This window comes from Salmo salar, chromosome 21, assembly GCF_965601325.2.
Source record: "Salmo salar chromosome 21, fSalSal1, whole genome shotgun sequence".
NCBI lineage: Eukaryota > Metazoa > Chordata > Actinopteri > Salmoniformes > Salmonidae > Salmo > Salmo salar.
Window position 1 is genome coordinate 15,642,076 of NC_138311.1, and position 26,752 is coordinate 15,668,827.

At 43.3% G+C, this 26,752-nt stretch overlaps 1 protein-coding gene across 6 annotated transcripts in view; it reads left to right on the forward strand.

Annotated features, from left to right (window-relative positions):
* LOC106581811 (protein TANC1) overlaps positions 1-26,752 on the forward strand; it is a 193,293-nt gene that overhangs the window by 152,661 nt on the left and 13,880 nt on the right. For all 6 annotated transcript variants that reach the window (XM_014164164.3, XM_014164167.3, XM_014164166.3 and 3 more), the window contains 8 exons: positions 2,161-2,392; positions 5,286-5,452; positions 11,178-11,785; positions 15,183-15,291; positions 15,627-15,749; positions 18,150-18,386; positions 19,347-19,532; positions 20,381-20,459. In XM_014164164.3, coding sequence (XP_014019639.3) covers positions 2,161-2,392; positions 5,286-5,452; positions 11,178-11,785; positions 15,183-15,291; positions 15,627-15,749; positions 18,150-18,386; positions 19,347-19,532; positions 20,381-20,459 — 1,741 coding nt within the window. The remainder of the gene's footprint in view (positions 1-2,160; positions 2,393-5,285; positions 5,453-11,177; positions 11,786-15,182; positions 15,292-15,626; positions 15,750-18,149; positions 18,387-19,346; positions 19,533-20,380; positions 20,460-26,752) is intronic.

The window sequence follows — 26,752 nt, forward strand, 5'->3', positions numbered from 1 at the left end:
ACCATATGCTGTGATTCTCACCAAATATGTTGTTGTCTTCACACACTACTCAAACCCCACAATTGAAAAACAGCTGATGAATCTCTCTTCGCCTATGAATCACATATTGCAAACAAATAATCTGAGCTAAAAACTAAAACACATATTTTGGAATTGATGTGCATTCTTGACAATCGCTAATCAATATCCAATCATCTTCTCTGTTTTGTGGCACCAATGAGAGGGTTTACGGCAGGGGAAACGGTGTTGTAGTAGTCTGGTGTGTGGTGCAGAAATAATGACAGGCGAACCTGGGGAGCTTTGTGTTCACATTGCCATTAAAAAGGGAACCGAACCGTGGAATTCAAGTGAACCGAACTCAGACCACCTCTCGAGGTTCGTTTTGGGGGCTGTCTTGGCAGCAGAGATGGTAGCAGTATTTTGGCAATGGTCGACGCTTCTGCCTCTTTATTATTATGCCCAGTGAAAAAATGCCCCTCCCCCCGAGTTGTTGTTGGACAAAGCCATCTCTAGTAACCTAGTCTGTCCAAACAGGAAAAAAACACTATCAAGCAGACGATCCAATAATACATTATTGGAAATTAAGAAGGCAGCAGCCGTAATGGAGGCGGCCAGGCCAGCGCCTCAAGGTCCTCTTTCCCTCGTCCTGGGCTCCAATCGTGTGCCAACTTCCTCTGCCATTTGGAACTCAGTGACAGAGATCATCCTGGGTTTTAGTGCACTACTTTGCTACAGCTAAAGTGCTTATTCTTGATTTATAGTTTGGCTAGGGTTATATTTCTCCCATTGCAAATGAGACCGTTTTCAGACGTCACAGTGGCACGATTTACTCGACGGTCAGGTCCAAGACATTTGTGTGGACATATTTAGAATCTATTTCTCATCTGATAGTGAATGTGCGGTTCTGAGACTGGTGTTCTGGGCCAACTGTCTCTCTGACCTCTCGGGGACGTCTACGTCATTGTGCCTGGGGACAGGCTGCAGGGCTGCAGTTCCTTTCTGCAGTAGACCCATGCAGAGGTAGGGTTGCTATGTGGTGAGCTAAGGTGCGGTAGTAACTAGCCAGTCACCTGCTCCTCCTGTCCTGCTGTACCTGTAAAGTGTGTCAGCTCCTCCAGGTTTGACTGTAATTAGGACACAGAGAAAGAGTCACAGATCCCCAGGGTCCCACCGCCCCCTGTCCAAATCAGATGTCCGTGTCCGTGAGCACAGCAGAACCTGTTCAGCACAAGGCACAGGCAGCACATGGAGCTCCACCTAGGGCCCAGTGTTTTGGGGAGGTTAGTGGAGGTTGTTGAGCTTTGCTTCAGCCTGTTGATCATCAGACCCTCTATCTGAGTAGGGGATGACACCTGGGTCCTATTAATTAGCGCACAACGTGGCAAAACATTTCGCATCCGAAAATTAAAACGTTTATTGTTGGACAATTCAAGTAGGCTTGCCCCGTTTCGGCCCGTTGTCTTCCGTTTTGTTCCTATTGAATACGCCCTGCTTAGGTGGGTTAGAGTGGGTTATGTGTGTCTGGTTTAGAGTCAGCCAATTAAATCCCTTACAAAAAAAGATTGCCTTTTTGAAACTGCAGTAAAAGTGTAGTAACTGAAGTCGCATGTGGTATTTTGGATGAAGTAATTGCAGAATAACTGCAGTTACACTGAACAATTATTGTAATAAAAAAAATTGTGTTATTTTGGAAGCAGTATTTGCAGCATACTGCAGTTAGACTGCAATTTAACTGCAGTTATACTGCATTGTAGTACAGTTAAACTGCAGTCTGACTGTAATCTTTTTTCGTAAGGGTTGCATCTGAAGGACATGCCTTCAAGTCCCAGCTTTGGTTTCAGACTAACAAATAGCATTTTGGCTTCTGTATATTCACCTCCAAATTCGATTGTATAATGGCAGCAGTGGAATGAGGTCAGGGACAGCTTAGTCGCTATACCGAGCTGCTGTATTGCATCAAATGCCTTGTAGTCAACAAGCCTATTGGCTTTACAAGGACTTTGAGGTCACACAGCCACATTTTTACAGACTTAAACCAAGAACAATATAAGCTACTCACAGTTGACACTATAGTATGGTTTTGTAAAACAGCAAAGGTCTCTTACATTTTAAGCCACTAAAGTTGCTAAACAATTGTTCCCTCTCTTTTCTCCCGTCCAGGTGGTTGCGTATCACTACTGCCAGGCTGACAACACCTACACCTGCCTGGTGCCAGAGTTTGTGCACAGTATCGCCGCCCTGCTGTGCAGAGCACCCCAGCTCACCGCCTACAGAGAACTGCTGCTGAAGGAACCCCATCTACAGAGCATGCTCAGTCTGCGCTCCTGTGTCCAGGACCCTATGGCAGCCTTCCGCAGGGGCGTGCTGGAACCGCTGGCCAACCTCCGCAAGGGTACGAAGCTAAGCTAGTTACACCTAGGTTCATTCATATCTGACCGTCTCACTGTCACTGGTGTTCATGGTCCAAAAGGGACTCCCAATGTTATAACCTAGGCGTTCAGTGGCTCAGAGTTTCTAGCAAGTGTATTCTAAATAACTGAACCATAGGTTTGCTCAGATTTCCAGTCCAGACTGTGTAGAGAGAGACAGATACTGATCGTTCCAAGGTGCCCTTCGGTCTCGTAAAAAAAATCACAGACGGGCTACCTATGGTCACTCCAGAGACCGTTTACTGTGTTTTTCACTTCGTCCAACTAGCTGAGATGAATGAGGGTTCCATTTCTTCCACAAAGGAACTGAAATGGGTTAAGCTCTGGCCTTACTGAGGGAGAAAAGTCTGCAGGGACATTGTTAATTGCTTAGCGTAGCCACTCTGTGTTTGCTCTGACATGGCATTGATTTTAATTGATGTTACGCTAAATGGTTAGTGGTACATTGTTATTGTCGTCATGGCAGAACAATACAGCGTCTCTAAGGAAGCCTGCGTCTCGTGACTATTGTACACTACATGACCAAAAGTATGTGGACACCTGTTCGTCGAACAACTCATTCCAACATCATGGGCATTAATATGGAGTTGGTCCTCCCCTTGCTGCTATAACACCCTCCTTCTGGGAAGGCTTTCCGCTAGATGATGGAACGTTGCTGCGAGGACTTGCTTCCATTCAGCCACAAGAGCATTAGTGATGTTGGGCGTTTGGGCCTGGCTGAGTGCTCACAGACCCAGACTATTATTCCTCCTCCACCAAACTTTACAGTTGGCACTATGCATTCAGGCAGGTAGCGCTCTCCTGGCTTCCGCCGAACCCCGAATTGTCCGTCGGACTACCAGATGGTGAAGTGTGATTCAACACTCCAGAGAACACGTTTCCACTGCTCCAGAGTCCAATGGCGGCAAGCTTTACACCACTCCAGCCGACGCTTGACATTGTGCATGGTGATCTTAGGCATGTGTGTGGCTGCTCAGCCGTGGAAACCCATTTCATGAAGCTTCCGTTGAACAGTTCTTGTGCTGACCTTGCTTCCAGTGGCTTCAGCACTCATTGGTCCCGTTCTGTGAGCTTGTGTGGCCTACCACTTCACGGCTGAGCCGTTGTTGCTCTTAGACGTTTCCACTTCACAATAACAGCACTTATAGTTGACTTGTTGGAAAGGTGGACTCCTATGACGGTGCTACGTTGAAAGTCACTGAGCTCTTCAGTAAGGCCAGTCTACTGCCAATGTTTGTCTATGGAGATTGCATAGCTGTGTGCTCATACACCTGTCAGCAACGGGTGTGGCTTAAATAGCCTGAATCCAGTAATTTGAAGGTGTGTCCACATACTTTTGTATATATAGTGTATCTCTCCAAGGCAGGCAGGCAGGCAGGCAGGCAGGCTATAGATAACTATCTCAAGGTAATCATGGTCCGTTCTGCACACACACACGACCCACCAGTTTCCCCGTGCTCGTGCTCTATGCTGAATCAATATGTTATTGCAGGAGCCTAAACAGCCAATATAGATAAATCCAGTGTTTGTATGATGGAAATGGAAAAGAATTGGAATCAATGTGCAGGGCACAGAGCAGAGAAGTGGGCAGACAAGGCATGCAGCAGCTCTCCTGTGATGTTAGGGTGGACCGTGATGGACCCTCCCCCCCATGCCGCCCCCCCTCATGACTCCCACCGTTCCTTATCGAAATGAATGGCCTGTTCGATTGGCCTGGTCGCTTGGGCTTGATAAGGGAGAAAAAACGTGTTGATTTGTCCACTCCGTCAAAACGAGAAACCTGCATCGGCGCTTTACACAGCCATATTAGAAAGGACTTAGCCAGCTCTAGGCTTGAGGCTTTGCAAAAATAAAGAAAAAGTTCTGGTTCTGATTGCCAGGAATATATTTTACAGAATAAAGTTTTAGGGTGGGGTTTGGTTGGTGCAAATCTGATTTGACATTCCAACTGGGAGAGGAGTTGAGATCTCCACATTTTTCTGTGTTTCTGATCATCAATATAGAAGCTGGAGGAACCCCTGAAAGGCTGTGTTCCAAATGGCACCCTATTTCCTACACTCTTAGAAAAAAGTGTTCCAAAATGGTTCTTCGGCTGTCCCCATAGGAGAACCCTTTTTGGTTCCAGGTAGAACTTGTTTGGGTTACATCTAGCTGGAACCAAAGGGGGTTCTTCAAAGGCTTCTCTTAAGGGGACAGCCAAAGAACCCTTTTCGTTTCTAGATAGCACCTGTTTTTCTAAGAGTGTACGTAGGGTACTACTTCTGACCAGTACCCCTATGGACCCTGTACAAAAGTAATGCACTACTGTATATAAGGAGTAGGGTGCCGTGTGGGAAGCGCTCAAGGTCCCTGCCCTTTCAGCACTGTGAAAGCCTGGCTGAGATACTGCAGTGAAGTAGAGCACTTCCTCGCTGCGGTCTCACCACACAGCAGTTTAGCGCACTGCACTGTGAATACGGCTGCCGACGCACTCACGTTCATTCATCACTGCGCTAGCTGCTGTGGAGATGTGTTAGAATAGTAGAGAAAACCTTCTTAAAATGACGCAAGGCACAGCAATACAGAGAGATGTCAGTAGTCTCATGTATCTCAGTACAAGGTTGTTTGTGGAGTATGGTGTCCAACTAATGTTTTACTCTCGTACTACTGTATATTCTGGCAGCAGCTTGTATGTCTGTCTGTATTTTATGAGCCAAAATATATTTAAAAAAGGGTTATATTAAACTCCTCTGCAATATGTCATGTTGGCTTGACCTGGAAGGTTTGCATTTATCGACTTGAACGTTAAGGTTTGTGAATTTTCAATTTGTTTCTTTCCACCGTGACCCCTGTTGACCCCTCTCTGGGTGTTTTCAGAGAGGAAGATTCCCGAGGAAGACCACATCATCCTGATAGACGGGCTGAACGAGGCAGAGTTCCACAAGCCAGACTACGGAGACACCATCGCCTCCTTCATCACTAAGATCATCTCTAAATTCCCCTCCTGGCTCAAACTACTGGTCACTGTCCGAGTCAACCTACTGGTGAGGAACACTCCAACTGTACATGATGTAATACTGTACAAGTAGGGTTGCAAAATTCCAGCGACTTTCCCCAAATTCCCAAGAATCAGGAGGTAATAAGCAGGAAATCCGGAATCCTCCAACCAGGACTCCTGGAAAAGCTGGGAATTTTGGGAACATTGCCAGATTTTTGCAACCCTACTCCCACTGTAGATGGTGTAATATTGTACAAGTCATGTACAAATTACTTAATGAAAGGGATATTATGTATTCTGCCTAATTGTTAGCATCTAAATATTTCCATAGAGGTGCTCGTGTTGATCTCCTATGGTATAATTCATGAATTCCTTCAATCGGCAGCACTCCATTGGAGCTTCACTGAATTCAAGTGCCATTTCAGCACAGCTTACAGCTTAGACAGAACTTCCGAATTCAAGTGAATAAGATGCTTCTACAACCACCGTTGGTTTGTGTAGGTATCAATATTTGATACCTCTCTCACTGAGTGACACAAACACCGGCAGATCCTGACAAGTGCTTTAGGAAGGGTTTTTTCCTTGTCATACATTGTCCTCTACAAAGTGTCATTTCTGTCGAGTGCATTGACAACGGTACTGGAACGAGAGTAGGAGAAGTAGCGCTGTAACAGTGACCCGGGAAACAGCTGCATAACAGGGGAACGCGTAGACGAGAGCCACAGACTGAAGTCTACCAATAGAGGAGAGGAGCTGAGCTGGGAGTGCGTCCCAAATGGCACCCTATTCCCTATATACTACCGGGGACCTACTTTTGAGATGCAGCCCTGTTGTGAACCATCGAAAGTAGTGCACTACATAGGCAATAGGGTGCCATTTGAGACACAGCCCTGGCGTTCACTTCTTTGCGTTGGATGAGGCCCGGTTTTGACAGGTCTGATGGACTAAAGCTGGGCTGATTGCCTTGGCTGGCCATGTAGCCTGTAGTCTGAGCTTTGGGATAATGTGGCAGCTGACTGACAACCATATCTGTACCAACTCCAGTCATGAATGCTTTCTCAGCCACTATGGCTCTTTCTGGCCACGGGTCCTGCCACCTGTCAGTATGCATAGTTAGTTACACTGCACTGCAGCCAGAGGAGAATGGCAGGAAACACTCATTTATCTATCTATGCTGTTTGGTGGGTGTGTGTGTGTGTGTGTGTGTGTGTGTGTGTGTGTGTGTGTGTGTGTGTGTGTGTGTGTGTGTGTGTGTGTGTGTGTGTGTGTGTGTGTGTGTGTGTGTGTGTGTGTGTGTGTGTGTGTGTGTGTGTGTGTGTGTGTGTGTTTCTTTTTACTATCCTTGTGGGGACCAGAAGTTCTCAGAAGGATAGTAAAACAAGGAAAAGTGGGGACATTTCGCCGGCCCCCACAAGGAAAAAGGCTATTTTAGACTTAGGGGTTAGGTTTAAGGTTAGGGTTACAATCAGGGTTACGGTTAGAATTAGGGTTAGAGTTAGGTTTAGGGTTTGGGTTAGGGAAAATAGGATTTTGAATGGGAATCAATTGTTTGGTCCCCACAAGGATAGTACAAAAACGTGTGTGTATGCGTGTTTTTCATGACTTGAGAATTGACATTATTTGGCAAGGTTCCATGGATGTGTGAAGGGGTAGGTGGGTAAGGCGTTATCCTAATTTTGTATTGAGTTCATTTTCCCCTTTGTGATGATTCATCCTCGCATGGTATATGGGATTCTGTGATGTGGAATTTTTGGGGGGATGATACCACATCTGTAAAGCCAGAATGAGAGAGATCCATGTAGGCTGGCTGTGATTGACACGGTGAAACAGTTTAAATTAGGTACCGTGTTAGGAACCGCTAGTGTTAGGAACCGCTAGACCACAGAGAGGATTTCTCATGTTTATGTTCGTTGGGCTTTCTGGGTTGAGTTGGGATTAGGCTATATGTCATGTCAAAATATATTGTTCCATCAACCCAAAAAATGAAGTATAAAGGGTGATGATTAGTCAACCAGAGGAAACAGTTCAAACGTGCAAAATTCTGGTAACTTTCCCAGGTTTTCCAGAAATCCCGGATGGTAAGATTAGGGAAGTGGAAGGAAATGAGCAGGAAAATCTGGAATCCTTTCTGGAAAACCTGTATATTTTCTAGAAAACCTGGGTAGTTACTGTAATTTCGCAACCCCAGGGAGGCTCTTGGATAAATCCATTCTCTCCGTATGCAGTAGGTAGGATCAGTGGAGACTAGAGCCAGGTGAGTGTTACCTCATCCTCACACATCCAAAGTGTAAACAAGATCTCGGGGGAAGGTCGCTCACAATGGCTAACCCGACAGGCTGATAACTGTGAGGTGTTCTTAGGTGAGGTGTTAGCTCACAGACACCTTGTCCAGCCTGTGTATTATTCAGTGTGTTTTCAGTCTCTTTTTTTCCTCCTTTCTCTATCTTTCTCTTCTCCCTCTCTCTCTGTTTCGGGTCTCTCTCTCTCTCTCTCTCTCTCTCTCTCTCTCTCTCTCTCTCTCTCTCTCTCTCTGAGAAGAAGGTGTTATCTCTGGGCTGCATTACCCAGAAAGGCAGGGAGATTGCAGCAGGATTAAGGTGGATTGATTTCTCTGACCCTGAGGAGTGTGATTGAAGTGTGGGCTGTGACCACAGCGTGCCCGCTAAAAGTGTCCCCAATGGCCCCATCTCTTACTGTCTCCAGCGCTCAGTCTCCCAGTTCACAAAGCCTTTGTTAGCAAACACAGCGGCGAGTGTCTGCCGATAGCTTAGTGCTCCAGCTAGCCCTCTGTGCTTACTGACCTTGGGCTGATAAGAAGAGCTGGAGGATCAACTCATGATACAGAAGATTGTAATTTTGCGCTCGTTTCTGTGGTCAGGAGAGATATGATTGTGGAATATGAATTTAGAATTCTGGGCATACGCTTAGGTGTAAATGATATAGTTGATTTAGCATTTTTCTGTACAAAGGTATTGACTATAACTATATATTAGCATACATTTGAATAATAGAACTCACCAACGGTAACTATTGAACCGTTCAAGCTATATACACCAAACCATCTTTCATGTGTTCAAGCTATCCTAACTTGTTATCTACCTACTTTTTCCAACTATAACCAGTCACCACCATTACTACTGCGGACACTACCACTACTATAACGTATTTCAAAAGCATACATACAGTTGAAGTCGGAAGTTTACATACACTTAGGTTGGAGTCATTACAACTCACTTTTCAACCACTCCACACATTTCTTGTTAACAAACTATAGTTTTGGCAAGTCAGTTAGGACATCTACTTTGTGCATGACACAAGTCATTTTCCCAACAATTGTTTACAGACAGATTATTTCACTTATAATTCACTGTATCACAATTCCAGTGGGTCAGAAGTTTACATACACTAAGTTGACTGTGCCTTTAAACAGCTTGGAAAATTCCAGAAAATTATGTCATGGCTTTAGAAGCTTCTGATAGGCTAATTGACATCATTTGAGTCAATTGGAGGTGTACCTGTGGATGTATTTCAAGGCCTACCTTCAAATTCAGTGCCTCTTTGCTTGACATCATGGGAAAATCAAAACAAATCAGCCAAGACCTCAGAAAAAGATTTGTAGACCTCCACAAGTCTGGTTCATCCTTGGGAGCAATTTCCAAACGCCTGAAGGTACCACGTTCATCTGTACAAACAATAGTACGCAAGTATAAACACCATGGGACCACGCAGCTGTCATACCGCTCAGGAAAGAGACACGTTCTGTCTCCTAGAGATGAATGTACTTTTGTGACAAAAGTGCAAATCAATCCCAGAACAACAGCAAAGGACCTTGTGAAGACGCTGGAGGAAACAGGTACAAAAATATCTATATCCACAGTAAAACGAGTCCCATATCAACATAACCTGAAAGGCCACTCAGCAAGGAAGAAGCCACTGCTCCAAAACCACCATCAAAAAAGCCAGACTACGGTTTGCAACTGCACATGGGGACAAAGATCGTACTTTTTGGAGAAATGTCTTCTGGTCTGATAAAACAAAAATAGAACTGTTTGGCCATAATGACCATCATTATGTTTGGAGGAAAAAGGGGGAGGCTTGCAAGCCAAAGAACGACATCCCAACCGTGAAGCACGGGGGTGGCAGCATCATGTTGTGGGGGTGCTTTGCTGCCGGAGGGACTCGTGCACTTCACAAAATAGATGGCATCATGAGGATGGAAAATTACACGGATATATTGAAGCAACATCTCAAGACATCAGTCAGGAAGTTAAAGCTTTGTCGCAAATGGGTCTTCCAAATGGACAATGACCCCAAGCATACTTCCAAAGTTGTGGCAAAATGGCTTAAGGACAACAAAGTCAAGGTATTGGAGTGGCCATCACAAAGCCCTGACCTCAATCCTATAGAACATTTGTGGGCAGAACTGAAAAGGCGTGTGCGAGCAAGGAGGCCTACAAACCTGACTCAGTTACACCAGCTCTGTCAGGAGGAAGCTTGTGGAAGGCTACCCATAACATTTGACCCAAGTTAAACCATTTCAAGGCAATGCTACAAAATACTAATTGAGTGTATGTAAACTTCTGACCCACTGAGAATGTGATGAAAGAAATAAAAGCTGAAATAAATCATTCTCCTATTATTCTGACATTTCACATTCTTAAAATAAAGTGGTGATCCTAACTGACCTAAGACAGGCATTTTTACTAGGATTAAATGTCAGGAATTGTGATAAACTGAGTTTAAATGTATTTGGCTAAGGTGTATGTAAACTTCCGACTTCAACTGTAGTGTAAAACATGCTAGCAAACACACCACATTTTCTTCAGGAAATGTACTTTTCAGTATTCACTGTAGCCTAAAGAGTTAATCTATTAGAACAACAGCTAGCTATCCGTAGGTCTGCATACAAACCTATTCTGCATAGTTCTTCAACAACCATAAAAATACTTTTAATGTCATCACTAGATCCACAATCCTATTTTTCTTCCCAAATTGTAGCCTAAAATGTTCTAATCATTACATCATTCAACTCAAATAAAACTTATTTTACACTGAACATTTTACAAAACTCAATCGTGCATCTATTTATCTGAAACCCACAGCTTGAATGAGAGTTGCTTTGCTTTCCTAAGAGTGTTGTCCACATGATCCTCCCTTTTATTCCCATTTTATGACAGAAGATCACTTTGTCTTTTTTGTGATCCAACTGTGTGACATTTTTGTGATCCAACTGACTCACAATCCAAAGTAATATGGTTGATATAGTAGTCTATCAAGGTAATCAGACCAATTATTTTACTACATTTAACTCTGATTTTATGTAACTGCTTTAAATAGTAAAACCACAAAAATGTTTAAAGAGTTAAAGCAAGTCCCACCAATTGTACTTCATGTACTATTACCATCTAATTGTTTTACCCACTTTCTCATTTACATATACACAGACTTTTCTGTATGGGTGATGGTACTGGAGAACAAATATTTATAATATAATTAACCAATAAGGTGTGATGGGGTGTGGTAGACACAGCCCTTAGCCATGGGATATCGGCCATATATCACAACCCCCTGAGGTGCCTTATTGCTATTATAAACTGGTTACCAACGTAATTAGAGCAGTAAAAATAAATGTTTTGTCATACCCATGGTATACGATCTGATATACCACAGCTTTCAGCCAATCAGCATGCAGGACTCGAACCACCCAGTTTATAATATGCTATTAAAGTGCTGTAGTAAATCTAATAACCATGTCATTGTGTCTTCTGTAGGAAATCACCAGCCTCCTCCCCTTTTCCAAGATCTCTCTGGACGAATTCCCAGAGAACAAAGAGATCAACACGGACCTCAACGCCTACATCCAGTACCGCATCAATGGCAGCAAGGACATCATGAACAACATCTCCCTCAATGGCAAGGCTGACCCTATCATCGTGGGGAAGGTGAGCAGCCACCTGATTGCCCGCAGCCAGGGTTCCTACCTGTACCTCAAACTGACCCTGGACCTGTTCGAGAGGGGCCACCTGGTCATCAAGAGCGCCAGCTACAAGGTGGTGCCCGTGTCGTTGGCCGAGCTCTACTTACTCCAATGCAATATGAAGTTCATGACCCAGTCGGCTTTTGAGCGCTCGCTGCCCATCCTCAACGTGGCGTTGGCATCGTTACACCCCATGACAGACGAGCAGCTGTTCCATGCCATCAACGCGGGTGCCGTGAGCGGCGAGCTGCCCTGGGGCGACTTCCAGCAGCGCATGGAGACGCTGTCCTCTTTCCTCATCAAACGACGGGACAAGACACGCATGTTTTGCCACCCGTCCTTCAGAGAGTGGCTGGTGTGGAGGGCGGACGGAGAGAGCACCGATTTCTTCTGTGACCCCAGGTGAGTTAAGCTAACTCAAATTTACCCAGGTTAGTTAGGCGAACTCAAGCTCAATCAGTGAGTTAGGCAAACTCAAACCTACCCAGTGGAACCCACTCAAAACCATATTCAGTCAGGGGGTTAACACTGACAGTAGAGCTTTTACTCATCAATACGTTCATAGTATTAGGGCCCTATAAAATGTGTTTTAACTGCTAACAGCTACACAAACTGAAGGCTAGACATACACGCACTGTACACAACACACAGACAGGCATTCCTGTGCTGTTTCAGAAAGTTTCAGGAAAATCAAATCACTGATGCATTTTGTTCATGTCTTATGATTAACTTTAGCAAATTCATGCCTTTTCTAATAAGTTCAATACATTTTGTTGATTTCCTATTCAATAAATGTTTATATATTGTTGAATTCCGTTAAATGTTTCTGGATTCCGTGATTCTGTCCACTTTTTCCGCAGCGCAGATTTTATAGGGCCCTAGGAGATTTCTCTTTTCAGTAAATCAGTTTTGTTAAATGGAAAATGCACCCTCTCCACCATGAGTGAAATGTGCGGTTGCCTAGGGATGGCTCACTGGCATTTCTGCTAGCACTCAGAAGGACAAGACATAATTACTGTACCTTGTTTGGTTCTGAATATTCTGCTCTTCAGACGCTTTTTAAATAAATAGCGAGGGAGACAACCTACCATTTTGTTCGAGGAGCAAACAAGCTCGAGCCAGTTTTGAAGGGTGGTTTGTGCACTAAAGAGGGAGAAAAGTTGTGCGTGACTCAGCTCTGCCTGGTGTCTGATGATGTCTGTTTCTTCACTTGAAGAGGAAATCGAACATTCAAGACCGTGTCAACGCGTTCCCTTTGAGTTATATCAATCCACTCCTTTTCACTCCGTCAGATATGTTATCTCTCCCCCGTTTGTATACCGCCATTGATTGAAACACAGGGGTAGGCTACTTGTGGAATCCCCAAGGGGGGGTAGAGGACGGCGTTTTGCTGCAGAACAAATGACGGAATTTACAGCTCAACTCTGAAACAGAAGCTGACAAGTCATATTTTTTCCTGTTGCTGTTAAGCTGTGCTCTGGTGGGTGAGGAAACTAGCCAGGGGAGGGTAGTGGTCTGGTCAAAAATAGCGCACTAAAGGGGGAATAGGGTTCCATTTGGGACGCGGTCGATGTTGTTTGGCTGAAACACAGGGGTTGTCACCATACATCATAGGTCACATTATCTTACTGGGGATCTAACTGATGGGTTGAAAGCCAGGAAATGTAAGGCTCCTTCAGTGCTGTGCGTGCAGGGACATTTTGCTCAAGTTCACTGAGGCTGGATGTTTACTGACAAGGATGTTTTCATAAACACTATTCAGTGGAAATAGCTATCTGTGGACTTTGGACACCTCTGCCAAGTGGTGAAACTGAGTTTGTTCTGAAACATGCTTTTCTTTTTACAGAGATACTCTGAAGTTGGCAAACTGTAAGTTTAGTAACAAATGAATACTATACAGTAGCTAGCATTACTACTATAACAATAACACCGATAACTTGTTATGCTGTCCCTAAAGCATCAACACAGTGTTATTGTTGATTTAAAGAGAAATCTTTGCAAACAAACACATGATTTGGTATTGAAGATTGGGGGATAACAAATTTGGTTTATGCAAATCAAGAGGGAAGAAAGTAAAAACATTGGTGTAAAGGAAGGGAGAAGAAAGAGGTTCTGGAATTGAAATATGTATGCATCCCATTTGAAATATTAACAAGAAATCTGCTGCATGTTCCACTTGATTTCACGCTGAATAAAAATATAAATGCAACAAATGGAACAATTTCAAAGATTTTACTGCATTACAGTTCATATAAGGAAATCAGTCAATTCAATTAAATGAATTAGGCCGTAATTTATGGATTTCACATGACTGGGCAGGGGTGCAGCCATGGGTGGGCCTGGGAGGGCACCCAGCCAATCAGAATGAGTCCCCCCCCCATTCGGACGATCCCACAGGTAAAATTGGTGAGGTGAGGTCCTAGGCTGGCGTGGTCTGCGGTTGTGAGGCCGGTTGGATGAACTGCCAAATTCTCTAAAACAACATTGAAGGCACCTTATGGTAGAGAAATGAACAATCAATTATCTGGCAACAGCTCTGGTGGACATTCCTGCAGTCAGCATGCCAATTGCACCTTCCCTCAAAACTTGAGACATTTGTGGCATTGTGTTGTGTGACAAAACTGCACATTTTAGAGTGGCCTTTTATTGTCCCCCAGCACAAGGTGCACCTGTGTAATGACCATGCTTTTTTTTTTAGCAGCTTCTTGATATGTCACACCTGTTAGGTGGATGGATTATCTTGACAAATGATAAATGCTGACTAACAGGGATGTAAACACATTTTATTTCAGGTAAAATTTAAATCAAAAGGGTTCTACCTGGAACCAAAAGGGTTCTCCTATGGGTACAGCTGAAGAACCCTTTTAGGTTCTAGATAGCACTTTTTTATAAGAGTGTAATGCACACTAATCAGACTGGGCTATGTGTCCCAAATGGCAACCTATTTCCTATAAAGGCCCCATGGGCCCTGGTCAGAAGCAGTGCACTACATAGGGAATAGGGTGGCATTTGGGTGCAACCTGGGTGACCTCACTTTCTCTCTGTCCTGACTCACCTCTGCTTACCTCCTCCAAGCTGCAGTTACTGACCTACCTCTTTACACCCTTTCTCCCCCTCCAACACAATCTGTCAAAACAAAAGCAAGCGAAGACCTGGCACAAGGACAGACACAGAGAGCTAGAAGAAAGCTTTTAGCCATACTAGCTAGCTGCCAGCTTGTTATTTTCCCATTTAAAAGAGAAAGCTCACATTAATGGAAAAGGATCAAAGTGAAACGGCGGTCATGCGTGGCCTTTTAATGAAGTTATCTGGTAATTAACACTTGCAAGCAGATCTACAGTGAGGAAGGGGAGTGGATTCAACACAAGGGCTGCATTCTGTAGTCCACATCGATGGTCCTCCTCGTGGCCCTAGCCAGGCAGGGACTAGACAGCGTTTAACAGCGTTTAATCAGACCGACAGAGAGAACGGCGTGGAGTAATTGATAGAATAATGTACCATGATGACAACAAACTCTCCAATCTCGCAAGACAATACATTTTAAATCGCAATGATCTATCTCCGATTGCCTGGGTGAATAAAAAAAAACGCTTTTGTTTGAATTAGAAACGCAGCCGTCACTCCCCAATCGGCCAAGCTCGAAAGTGGATGTATCGATGTATCTCTCACATTGATACAAACTAAGAACATCCTACCATGACACAACCACATCTAGACAACTAATGTTTTTCCAAAACCTTGCAAACTTTTAGTTGATAGTAAAGCAAATAGGTGAATTATCTTTGTGTTTCCTCTACAGGAGTGGACACGCGCTCATGGCCTTCATGCTGTCACGACAAGAGGGGAAACTGAACCGGCAGCAGACCATGGAGCTGGGTCACCATATCCTTAAAGCACACATCTTCAAGGTACAAGAGACTAGCTACTTACAGTAGTTCTGGGCCAGTATTATCAAAGCGTCTCAGAGTCGGAGTGCTGATCTAGGATCTTTTCGATCACAATGAATCAGATTACATGGACGGGGGGACCTGATCCTAGATCAGCAATCCTACTCTGAGACTCTTGATGCCTTTTGTGAATTTTAGACTGCATACATGTATGTATGTTTATTTATTAATCAAGATAGATGTGGACAGTATCATCAGAGGATAAGCCCTCTGGGTGTGAGTGAAGGCTCTGAGTGCATTCATCACTGGTTTATTGACCTGGTATATGTGCATGGATTCTCTGTCTCTGTCCTCAGGGTCTGAGTAAGAAGACAGGCGTGTCGTCCAGCGTGCTGCAGGCCCTGTGGATCAGCTGCAGCGCTGACGGCCTCTCTGCAGCCCTGGCCTCTCTGAGGAACCTCTACACCCCCAACGTCAAGGTGAGACTACCCACCCATTCAGTCAGGGTTTAAACCCATTCATCCAGTGGCAATATGTGGTCCGCGAGCAGCAGCACTACCACTACAACAACCCCTAACCTCTTCACTCCCGTTGCCCTAAAATATGTTTACCAGACCTTTTCTTTACCTATTTCTGAGAAACGTTTCCCATCACCGAAAGGCAAATCTACCAGTCGGTATGGGCTATACAATGTGTGAAAAGAAACGTTTACCGTAATTTCCGGACTATTAAGCGCACCTGAATATAAGCCGCACCCACTGAATTGAAAAAATATATATTATTTTGAAAATAAATAAGCCGCACGTCTATAAGCCGCAGGTGCCTACCGGTACATTGAAACAAATTAACTTTACACAGGCTTTAACGAAACACGGCTTGTAACAAAAATAAATAGGCTTTAACGAAACACGGCTTGTAACAAAAAATAAAAAATTTGCAGTATGCTTTAGTTGTCTTTTTGCACTGAGTCAATTCCCTACGCTGCTTTTTCCAACGTCTTATCATCGACTCATTAAGACCAAGCTCCCGTGCAGCAGCTCTATTTCCTTTTCCAACAGCCAGATCAATCGCCTTCAACTTGAAAGCTGCATCATATGCATTTCTCCGTGTCTTTGCCATGATGAGGGTGACAAAATGACTACCGTAATCAGAATGGTGGGAAGTTTGAGAGCGCTCGATTTAATCTAAACAGTAAACTAAAAAGTTGTTTGACCTTAACCCGTTTGGCAATTTCATTGGTCTAATGAAAGCTACATGCCGCCAAAAAACTGAGCACGTCACAGAATGTGTTTTTTTGGAGGGAAATAAATTGAAAGCGGGAAAAATCCATATATTAGCCGCGTCATTGTTTAAGCCGCGAGGTTCAAAACCTGGGAAAAAAGTTGCGGCTTATAGTCCAGAATTTACGGTATATCCAACTTTTCCAGAGTTTACTGAATTCTCCCTGAAGGTGCACTGCCATCTGGGATCACCCGGTAATCTCGCGTGGCAACTACTACAGAGTATAGGGACTAGGGAGTGAGCTTTGGAAAATGTTGATGTAAACATTTATTCCTGATTATAGATTTGCCTTCGGTGATGGGAAAAGTTGATAAAAAATAGGTAAATAGGTTTTCTGGGTACAGGATTTCGCCTTCAGCGATGGGAGACCGCTAGCACTGACATATTTTCTTGAGTGTGTGGTACCAGAATACATTCGAGTGGATGGTCATTGGTCTCCCTGAATTTTTTCCTATCACTTTTTCCCACCAGTTATTTGTATTAGCACAGTGGTATTATTGTAATCTACTCTCCTCACCTCGAATGTCCTCCCTGAGTGCTTTTTAATTCCACTGACGGCTCCCGGCGTGTGTTATGATAAGGCATTCTGTTCCTGGAAACACTCACTTACGGTGATGAGTGTGGGCTCGCCACTAATGAACAACGGCCCATTGGAAATCTCACCAAGATTCTCACTGGGCTCAGATAGATTGATGCAGGTTGTTGCACTCTCTGCCGTTACTTTGATCCATTGCTATCTGTGATGCTGCTCTCTGTGGGGGGAAAAGGAGGCTGTGCCGTTCTAAGTAATTACAGGGCCCTTTTAGATTAGTACTGATTTAATAAACAAAAAGGGCCACGTTAATGGCGGAGCGAACAAAATGATTTTTGATATTAAATTATGCCTAAATTATGTGTCTGTGCCTACTCTATTATGGTGAGAGGAAGAAAATAGCTCTCTTAGGGCATATGAGGCAATTCATTATCAGTGGTGAATTATACAGTATATTCTAGCTTTAAGCAAAAATAATCATATATTTTTCTTTGCCATTAGCATTACTCTTATAGTGTCGTTTTATTACACATTGTCTTCTCCGTTTTCCCAGAGTGAAATATTCTGTTTGAGTGTAACATTGCTCATGTAAACAGCTACAGACAGAGTGAGCTTGTTCCTTTTCCTCCAAGGCCCCCTAGGAATCATTGGTGCTAATTTATTCAAGTGCGGTTCCGCCTGTAAATAAACAAATTCAATTTCCTCTGGTTTTAACACTCTCTGGGCTCCACTCACAGCTCTGTCTGATCAAACATGTATAATTCATTTCCTTATCAAGGAGAAGAAGAACACGAAGAATTTTTACTCTTGTGTTGAATGTGTTTCTAAATTAGTACATGCATGCTCCAACTTTGTTTAAAACTAATCTCAGAATTGTGACGAGGTGATGTTTCAAGCAAGAAAGGAATTTTTTTTATTTTTTATTTATTGAATTGTTTCTGGCAGAATTCAGTGTTCTATTTTCTTTTACACATTTAAGAAGCCAAAAAGTTGAATTCCATGCTTACGTTTTTCTAACACGGTTAGATAAGATTCCTTTTATATTTAACGTGTGCTGCTTTTGCAGGTGAGTCGTCTACTGATGCTGGGCGGGGCCAACGTGAACTACCGGACAGAGGTGCTGAACAACAGCCCGGTACTGTGTGTCCAGTCCCACCTAGGCCACCAGGAGATGGCTGGCCTGCTGCTGGAGTTCGGGGCCACCGTCGACGTGGTGTCCGAGAACGGCATGAGCCCTCTCTCCTTTGCCTCGGCCGCCGGACACCTGGGCCTGGTCAGCCTGCTCTGCAAGAGAGGAGCCAAGGTTGGTAGTACTACCCCTAGAGATTAGACTCCTCAGACAACTACAGGATCAGGGCTAACCATGATTCCAGCTTTTCCTGTAATGGGGGGGGGTTCTACTAAGCTGTATGAAATTGTTTTAAGGTCATACCAAGAATCATTTTGCTATTTGATTTTGAATTTTAAGAACCCTTGACGTATAAAAAATATATACACAAAAATGATTTGATGAACATGTTTATTTGGCCTTAATGCTATTAGCCCATACAAACACACTGAATGACAGATTCCCTACAAACAAAATCTAAACAAAGATTGTTTTGAAGTGTCTGTGGAACAGTAGATAGTCCCCCCCAAAAAACTCTTTCTGAAGTGTCTGTTCTTTATCTGAGCGATATAAGAAAGACATATATATATATATATATATATATATTTATTACATGTATTTAACCCCTTATTTTTGGCACTAAACAGTCTACATATATTCTTCCATTCATTTTTTCAACTGGTACATGGGGACCTTCAGACGAGTCTTGAGGCCTGTGGGTGCCCTAGAGCAAAACATGTACGTGTTCGTTAGAGTCTCACCTTTCCACAGAGGGGTTATACTAGTGTGTAGGCCAAACTGTTCAGACGCTACAGACAGAAGTCTTCAGATCGGCTCTACCGACTTCAGAAGAGTCCCAAGATCCTTTTGTCGGTCTCAGGGCAAAACGGAGAACACCATCGTGTTCATGAGACTCATCTGTCCATAGAGGGGTCATAATAGTTTGTTCGGACGCTACAGACGATTTTGTGAGAAGAGCGATTTTCAGGACGTCTCAAGGTCTGACAAACACCGCTCTAGCTCTGTCACCTTTCACCGCTTTGATATTGGATAAGATCTCACTTTGATTGTAAAGCTACTCTGGGAGAGTGTAGCAAGAGCAACGTCACAGCATATAAAACATGTTCAGATAAGCACTGTTGTTGTGTGTTCTAGGTTGACCATGTGGACAAGAGCGGTCAGTGTGCTCTGGTCCATGCTGCTCTGAGGTGCCACCCTGACATCATCTACCACCTACTGGAGCTGGAGTGGACCCCCGAGGGCCAGCAGCAGAACTGCAGCCTGAAGAACAAGGCCCTACAGCAGGCTCTCATTGCTGCCTCCAGCATGGGACACACGCAGGTCAGTCAGGGGACACCTATGAAATCCCAAATGGCATTCTATTACCTAAATAGTGCACTACTGTTGTCAAAAGTAGTGCACGATGTAGGGAATAGGGTGCCATTTGGGACGCAACCACCTACTGTACTGTACTTTTTACTTTACTGTACTGTACACCCACACTAACCACAAGTCCTTAGTACCTTACTATAATCAGGAAAGTTTTCCCACACAGTGCCACAACACAACCTCACCTCTTTAGTTTGGAAACAGAAGACACTCCACAGAGAATCACTGATGCTGCCATCACTGATGTTTCTTGTTTCCACTGATGAGACATGCTGTAGGAGTATTGATCTAGCAGTACGTCTGCAGCCAGCTACCCAGAAGAGAAGCATAGTGGGCTTTGGTATATTCTGGCCTGCTCCTCATTAAGAGGGCTGCAATACCGTTAGGCCTATACACTAAGGCTGGGGCTCAACAGTATAATAGAAGTGGGTCGGAGTGAGCTATCGACCTCCACCTCCACCGAGGGCCCAGTAAAAGAGAAGAGTAAAGGAGAGCACAGACAAAAGGGCTAGTTAACACTATTAAGGTATTAATACCACTGAACCTGTACTGCACAGCACTGACGAATATCTACTATAGACACTATACAGCCACTATAGTCCAGGCATCAGCGCTCTAGTCCACCATGATTAATTTATCATGCGCCAGAGAAGCATCATTTGCTCGGGCAGCGTTTTATCGATTCGCTGAAGTTGTTTCATCGCTCCGGTCTTTCTGCAATGTAATCAGCGTAGAACTAACTCGAGGCTTTATTTGATGCTTGGATTCTGTGTCATTAATCAACATTTCTCATTTGACAGGTTGTCAGAGGCTTGTTGGTGTTGAATAACGAGCATAGCGTGCAAATTGATGGCCATGACACTCTATGGGGAGAAACAGGTATGTGTTCTCTCTATTTTTCCTCCATTATACTGCTCCCTTTGTGTTATCACCTGGTGGAGTATCAGTGTGGAACATTACTGCTGAAATGATGTCGTTGTCCCTTTCCATCAGCATAATGCATTCTTTCTGCGTTATGTATCGCAGGGCTCTCCAACTGGCGGTGATTGTATTTAATTGTAAAAACACTAACTTTGGAAATCTGTTCCAAAGTATTCTCACGCATAGTAGAGATATACAGTTGAAGTCGGAAGTTTACATACACCTTAGCCAAATACATTTAAACTCCGTTTTTCACAATTCCTGACATTTCATCTTTGTAAAAATTCCCTGTCTTAGGTCAGTTAGGATCACCACTTTATGAGTGGACCCATGGTGTTTCTACTTGGGTACTATTGTTTGTACAGATGAACGTGGTACCTTCAAGCGTTTGGAAATTGAATGTAGGCCTTGAAATACATCTACAGGTACACCTCCAATTGACTCAAATTATGTCAATTCGCCTAGCAGAAGCATACCATGATGTAATTTTTTGAGATTTTCCAAGCTGTTTAAAGGCACAGTCAACTTAGTGTATGTAAACTTCTGACCCACTGGAATTGTGATACAGTGAATTATAAATGAAATAATCTGTCTGTAAACAATTGTTGGAAAAATGACTTGTGTCATGCACAAAGTAGATGTCCTAACCGACTTGCCAAAGCTACAGTTTGTTAACAAGAAATTTGTGGAGTGGTTGAAAAATTTGTTTTAATGACTCCAACCTAAGTGTATGTAAACTTCCGACTTCAACTGTATATGTGATCGCATACAAATGTAAGCAAGGTTTGTAATGATTGTTTTAGTCAAATATTATATTTGTTTGGGCTTCTTGCTGTCAATTTGCAAATTATTTGTAATTATATTCCGGCCCCCTGACCATCTGCTCAGCAAAAAATTGCCCGCGGCTGAATCTAGTATATAATCCCTGATGTAGTAGTTCTCATTTCCGCAAATATGCGGTCATTTTTACTTTTAAAGCCTGTCCAATTTTCCTTGTCTCCTTCCCTTAAAATCGTCCCTGCTTTGTTCATTTGGGCATTTATCTGGATGGAGAGTCATCAGGCTATCCTGTATCGGTAGTGCTAACTGAGTGATTTTCTACTTTAGAGCAGAATTACAGGCATCGCTCCCAGCAGTCCATTCTAAGCACTGAGTCATCGGTGCAGTACATTGTCCATTTAGGTCATGCCAAGCCATTTGTCCTGTTTTTCTCCTCTGCCATTAAAACACACCTGCTCATATATTCCTTTTAGTAGGAGTCAAGCCAGAGCTTTAGTTTCTGTTAAAGATCTGAAATGAATCATTTAGTCCCAGTGGTAATACTGCAGATGTTGGGAAAGGTCGAAGTCTTAGGACTTAGAGGGGCAAACTGAGATTCAAACAAGAAATGTATAAGTTATATTCTTCAAGAATCAATAGTTACAGTACAGTGCCTTCAGAAAGTATTGACACCCCTTTACTTTTTCCACGTTTTGTTAATACAGCCTTAACAATTCAGATAATAAGTCATTGGCAAGGACTAGGGAGTGTTTTAGGATAAAAATAAACGGAATCGAGCTAAGCACAGACAAAATCCTGGAGGAAAACCTGGTTCAGTCTGCTTTCCAATAGACACTAGGAGACAAATCCCCCTTTCAGCAGGACAATAACCTACAGTGCCTTCAGAAAGTATTCAAACTAGAGGTCGACCGATTAATCGGAATAGCCGATTAATTAGGTCCGATTTCAAGTTTTCATAACAATCGGTAATCGTTCTTTTTGGACACCGATTTGCCGATTAATTTTGTATTTTTTTATAAATACATTTATACACCTTTATTTAACTAGGCAAGTCAGTTAAGAACACATTCTTATTTTCAATGACGGCCTAGGAACAGTGGGTTAACTGCCTTGTTCAGGGGCAGAACGACAGATTTTTACCTTGTCAGCTCGGGGATTCGATTTTGCAACTTTCCGGTTACTAGCCCAACGCTCTAACCACCTGCCTTACATTGCACTCCACGAGGAGCCTGCATGGCAGGCTGACTACCTGTTACGCAAGGGCAGCAAGAAGCCAAGGTAAGTTGCTAGCTAGCATTAAACTTATCTTATAAAAAACAATCAATCTTAACATAATCACTAGTTAACTACACATGGTTGATGATATTACTAGTTTATCTAGCGTGTCTTGCGTTGCATATAATCGATGCGGTGCCTGTTAATTTCTCATTGAATCACAGCCTACTTCGACAAACGGGTGATGATTTAACAAGCGCATTTGCGAAAAAAGCACTGTCATTGCACCAGTGTACCTAACCATAAACATCAATGCCTTTCTTTAAAATCAATACACAAGTATATATTTTAAACCTGCATATTTAGTTAATATTGCCTGCTAACATGAATTTCTTATAACTAGGGAAATTGTGTCACTTCTCTTGCGTTCCGTGCAAGCAGTCAGGGTATATGCAGCAGTTTGGGCCGCCTGGCTCATTGCGAACTGTGTGAAGTCCATATATTCCTAACAAAGGCCGTAATTAATTATGACATAACATTGAAGGTTGTACAATGTAACAGCAATATTTAGACTTCGGGATGCCATCCGTTAGATAAAATACGGAACAGTTCCGTATTTCACTGAAAGATTAAACGTTTTGTTTTCGAAATGATAGTTTCCGGATTCAACCATTTTAATGACCAAAGGCTCGTATTTCTGTGTGTTATTATGTTATAATTAAGTCTATGATTTGATAGAGCAGTCTGACTGAGCGATGGTAGGCACCAGCAGGCTCGTAAGCATTCATTCAAACAGCACTTTCATGCGTTTTCCAGCATCTCTTCGCAATGCTTCAAGCATTGTGCTGTTTATGACTTCAAGCCTATCAACTCCCGAGATTAGGCTGGTGTAACCGATGTGAAATGGCTAGCTAGTTAGCGGGGTGCGCCTTAATACCGTTTCAAACGTCACTTGCTCTGAGACTTGGAGTAGTTGTTCCCCTTGCTCTGCATGGGTAACGCTGCTTCGAGGGTGGCTGTTGTCGATGTGTTCCTGGTTCGAGCCCAGGTAGGAGCGAGGAGAGGGACGGAAGCTATACTGTTACACTGGCAATACTAAAGTGCCTATAAGAACATCCAATAGTCAAAGGTATATGAAATACAAATCGTATAGAGAGAAATAGTCCTATAACTCCTATAATAACTACAACCTAAAACTTATTACCTGGGAATATTGAACATGTATTGTTGACTCAGGGGGTTGAATACTTAACTCATTTCTTTTCCATTAATAAAAATTAAAAGTAGATTTTTTTATCCAAAAATGACAATTAAATCCATTTTAATCTTTGTAACACAACAAAATGTGAAAAAAGTCAAGGGGTGTGAATACTTTCTGAATAATTTAAAAGTCCACAAATGTATGTACACGTCCTAAATTGCCTAGTTAATGGCCAGCTGAATGTATATGCTGGAAATCATTTGGAGGAGGCAGCAAATGTGGGACCAATCTAAAAAAAAACAACAGCTGAGAGACAAAAAGCAGGAGCAGGAGAAATGGAGCTGGCACTGGCAGGGGGTGGCTACAGGTCAAAGCAATTTAAGATTGATCCTGGTAATGGTGCAGGAAGCCAAGTGGAACAGGGAACAAAAGTCTAAGGCTGCATCCCAAATGGCACCATAATTCCATATATAGTGCACTATTTTTGGCCAGGGCCCATAGCACCCTATTCCCTATGGGCCCTGGTCAAAAGTAGTGCACTATATAGGGAACAGAGTGCCATTTGGGACGCAGACTATAACCAGGAGTCTGTTGCCATATCTATGAGTCAGCAGGGTTGTCATAGAAGTGCTGAATAAATCAAATGTCTGTTTTAATTCAAATAAAATAAAGACGAGGCCTCTGGGTATGGAAGTATTAAAATGGTCTGAGATCTGGAATGGGTTTGAAACATTTTCCACCGTCACAGTACCCCCATGCTTATAAACATTACAACTTACCAGTACCATCACCATTCATGTTGGTGCAGCATTTCTGTGTACTGAATGAGTAAACACACATCGTTAGGATAGTGTTTCCCAAATGGCACCCTATTCCCTTAATAGTGCACTACTTTTCACCAGGGTCCATAGGGAATAGGGTGCCATTTGGAACACTGGCTACAGCAGTACAGCTTTTTAGAAATTCTTCTTGTGGTTTTTGTTATCATCATGGCCTCTTGTGGAAAGCTGCACACTGAAGATAAAGACAGAGACTGACACCACAGATTCTCTTCTCTGAGGTAGTCCGTTAAAGATGAGAGTACAACAGCACAGAGCGGGATCTGTGAGTGTCTGTTAATAAGTGTTCCAAATAGCAGAACTTCACTTGTAAGGCCCAATAATAAAGAAACCCATTTTATGTGATCATTCATGGTGACCAACTGTTGCTCAGAAATCCTCAAATGGTCCAGAAGTTCCCAACTCTTCATCATTCGGGCTGCTCATTTAATGATGTGTGTGTTTTTTTAGAGCACACAGTCTAATGGTGAGAGATACATTTTTTTTAGAGCACACAATCTAATGATGAGAGAATGTGAACAATAGTCTCTCTGTGGCCTCAGTAGTATGCCAGGCTGGTGTAGACAGCCAGCCTAGCAGTAACAAACGGCTCTGAGATGTAGGTCAGCCCATTAGGTCTAGGAGAGAGAGGCTCCTGCATCACAAATGGCACCCTATTCCCTAGAGTGCACTACTTTAGACCAGAGCCCAATGGGCCCTTGTCAAAAGTAGTGCACTACATAGGGAATAGGGTGCCATTTTGGACACCGATGATGCGTTCTCCTCAGTGCTACTGCTGCTAACTGGTGCTGCTTCTGCAAAATACATTTCCTGGCAAAAAAAAGTGCTGAAGGGCTTTGGAGCTTATTACATCCTAGGGACAAAGATATCCCCTTTCGAAATGACCCTTCTTCTCTGGAAACGGCTGCTTTCCATCTTAGGGGCCGGGCCGCGTGTTCGTAGGGCTGAGGAATGGGCCAGTGTTATTTTAGATTGGGCCGAAACGTTTCTTTTTTTAATCATAAAGTGCTGCTTCATGTTTTGCACCTTGTTACATCGTCACACTGCTGCTTAACAACATTTCTGTTCACACAACTTAGAGAAAGATAGAGGCCTACTTTCGTTTTATTTGTTTAGACAGTAGTGCAAGAGGTATAAGACAAAATGTAAATTTATTATAATGGGTAGGCAGGTGTGTATGGTGTGTTTTAAACTGAGCGGATTTACACCCAGGCCTTGGCTGGTGGCCCTGTAGACATGACCATTGCTGTGAATAATCAGTAGTCATGCTTGCCTTCATTCTGAAAGTCATCCAGTATGTGCCACCTGCTGTAGCTAGAGGCGAAAGAAACGCACACCTATTTAGGCGAGTGCTGGCTAGCGGAGTGGAGCTCAGATGCAAACACATTTATGTCCAACGTTTCGACAGACAAGCTGTAGCTGACAGTGATCCAACATTTACTGTACCTCTGAGCTCTGTGTATTTACCTGGATGTTAAACCATCTATCTCCCATCCGTTCCAGGCTAATACAGGTCACAGGTGGCCCCATGACGCCGGGCACAACACCAGCGAGCTAAAACAAGGAGACGCGCTCCAACACCCATCTCCGCAAATGAATGCGTTTTGAAAGCTAATTGCACCCACCTGGCACTAGGCTCATTCAAAGCAACACTTTGTATTTGAGAAGATAAGCAAATGTGCATTATTTTGGGTGCTGTAGTTGGTTTAAACTCGTTGAAAATATGTATTTTAGCAAACAAAGATGCTACGCTTCTCTGCACTCTTCCTGACCACTTGGGAGCTCCACTTAAATGGCTGTATTCAATGCCTCTTTACGGGTATGATTGGGTTGTAATTCAGTGGAGAGCCATCACAGGGCTATATAGAAAAGAACATCTACACTTAAATGTTGTGGTTACGGCATAGGCAGCAGAACTGGTTCGGCCTTAGAAATACTGCAAGTGAATATCACAGCCTGAAGTCTTTTATATGAATTCTGTTTGAGGGTTTATAAACCTAATCCAGAGGCCTGTATGGAGATATAGAGTGGGAGAAAACTCAGTAAGATAGCCCAGGTGAAATACCCTCCCGAAAATTGACATTCATCGCTGCAGCGCTGAACAAATTCCTTCAGTTAACAACCTGTCAGAGAAATATAATTTCATATTTGAAAGGCAAAGTGTGAAAGAAATAACATCTTTATGCAAATAGGCCCACTGCACTTTGTTTGGATAG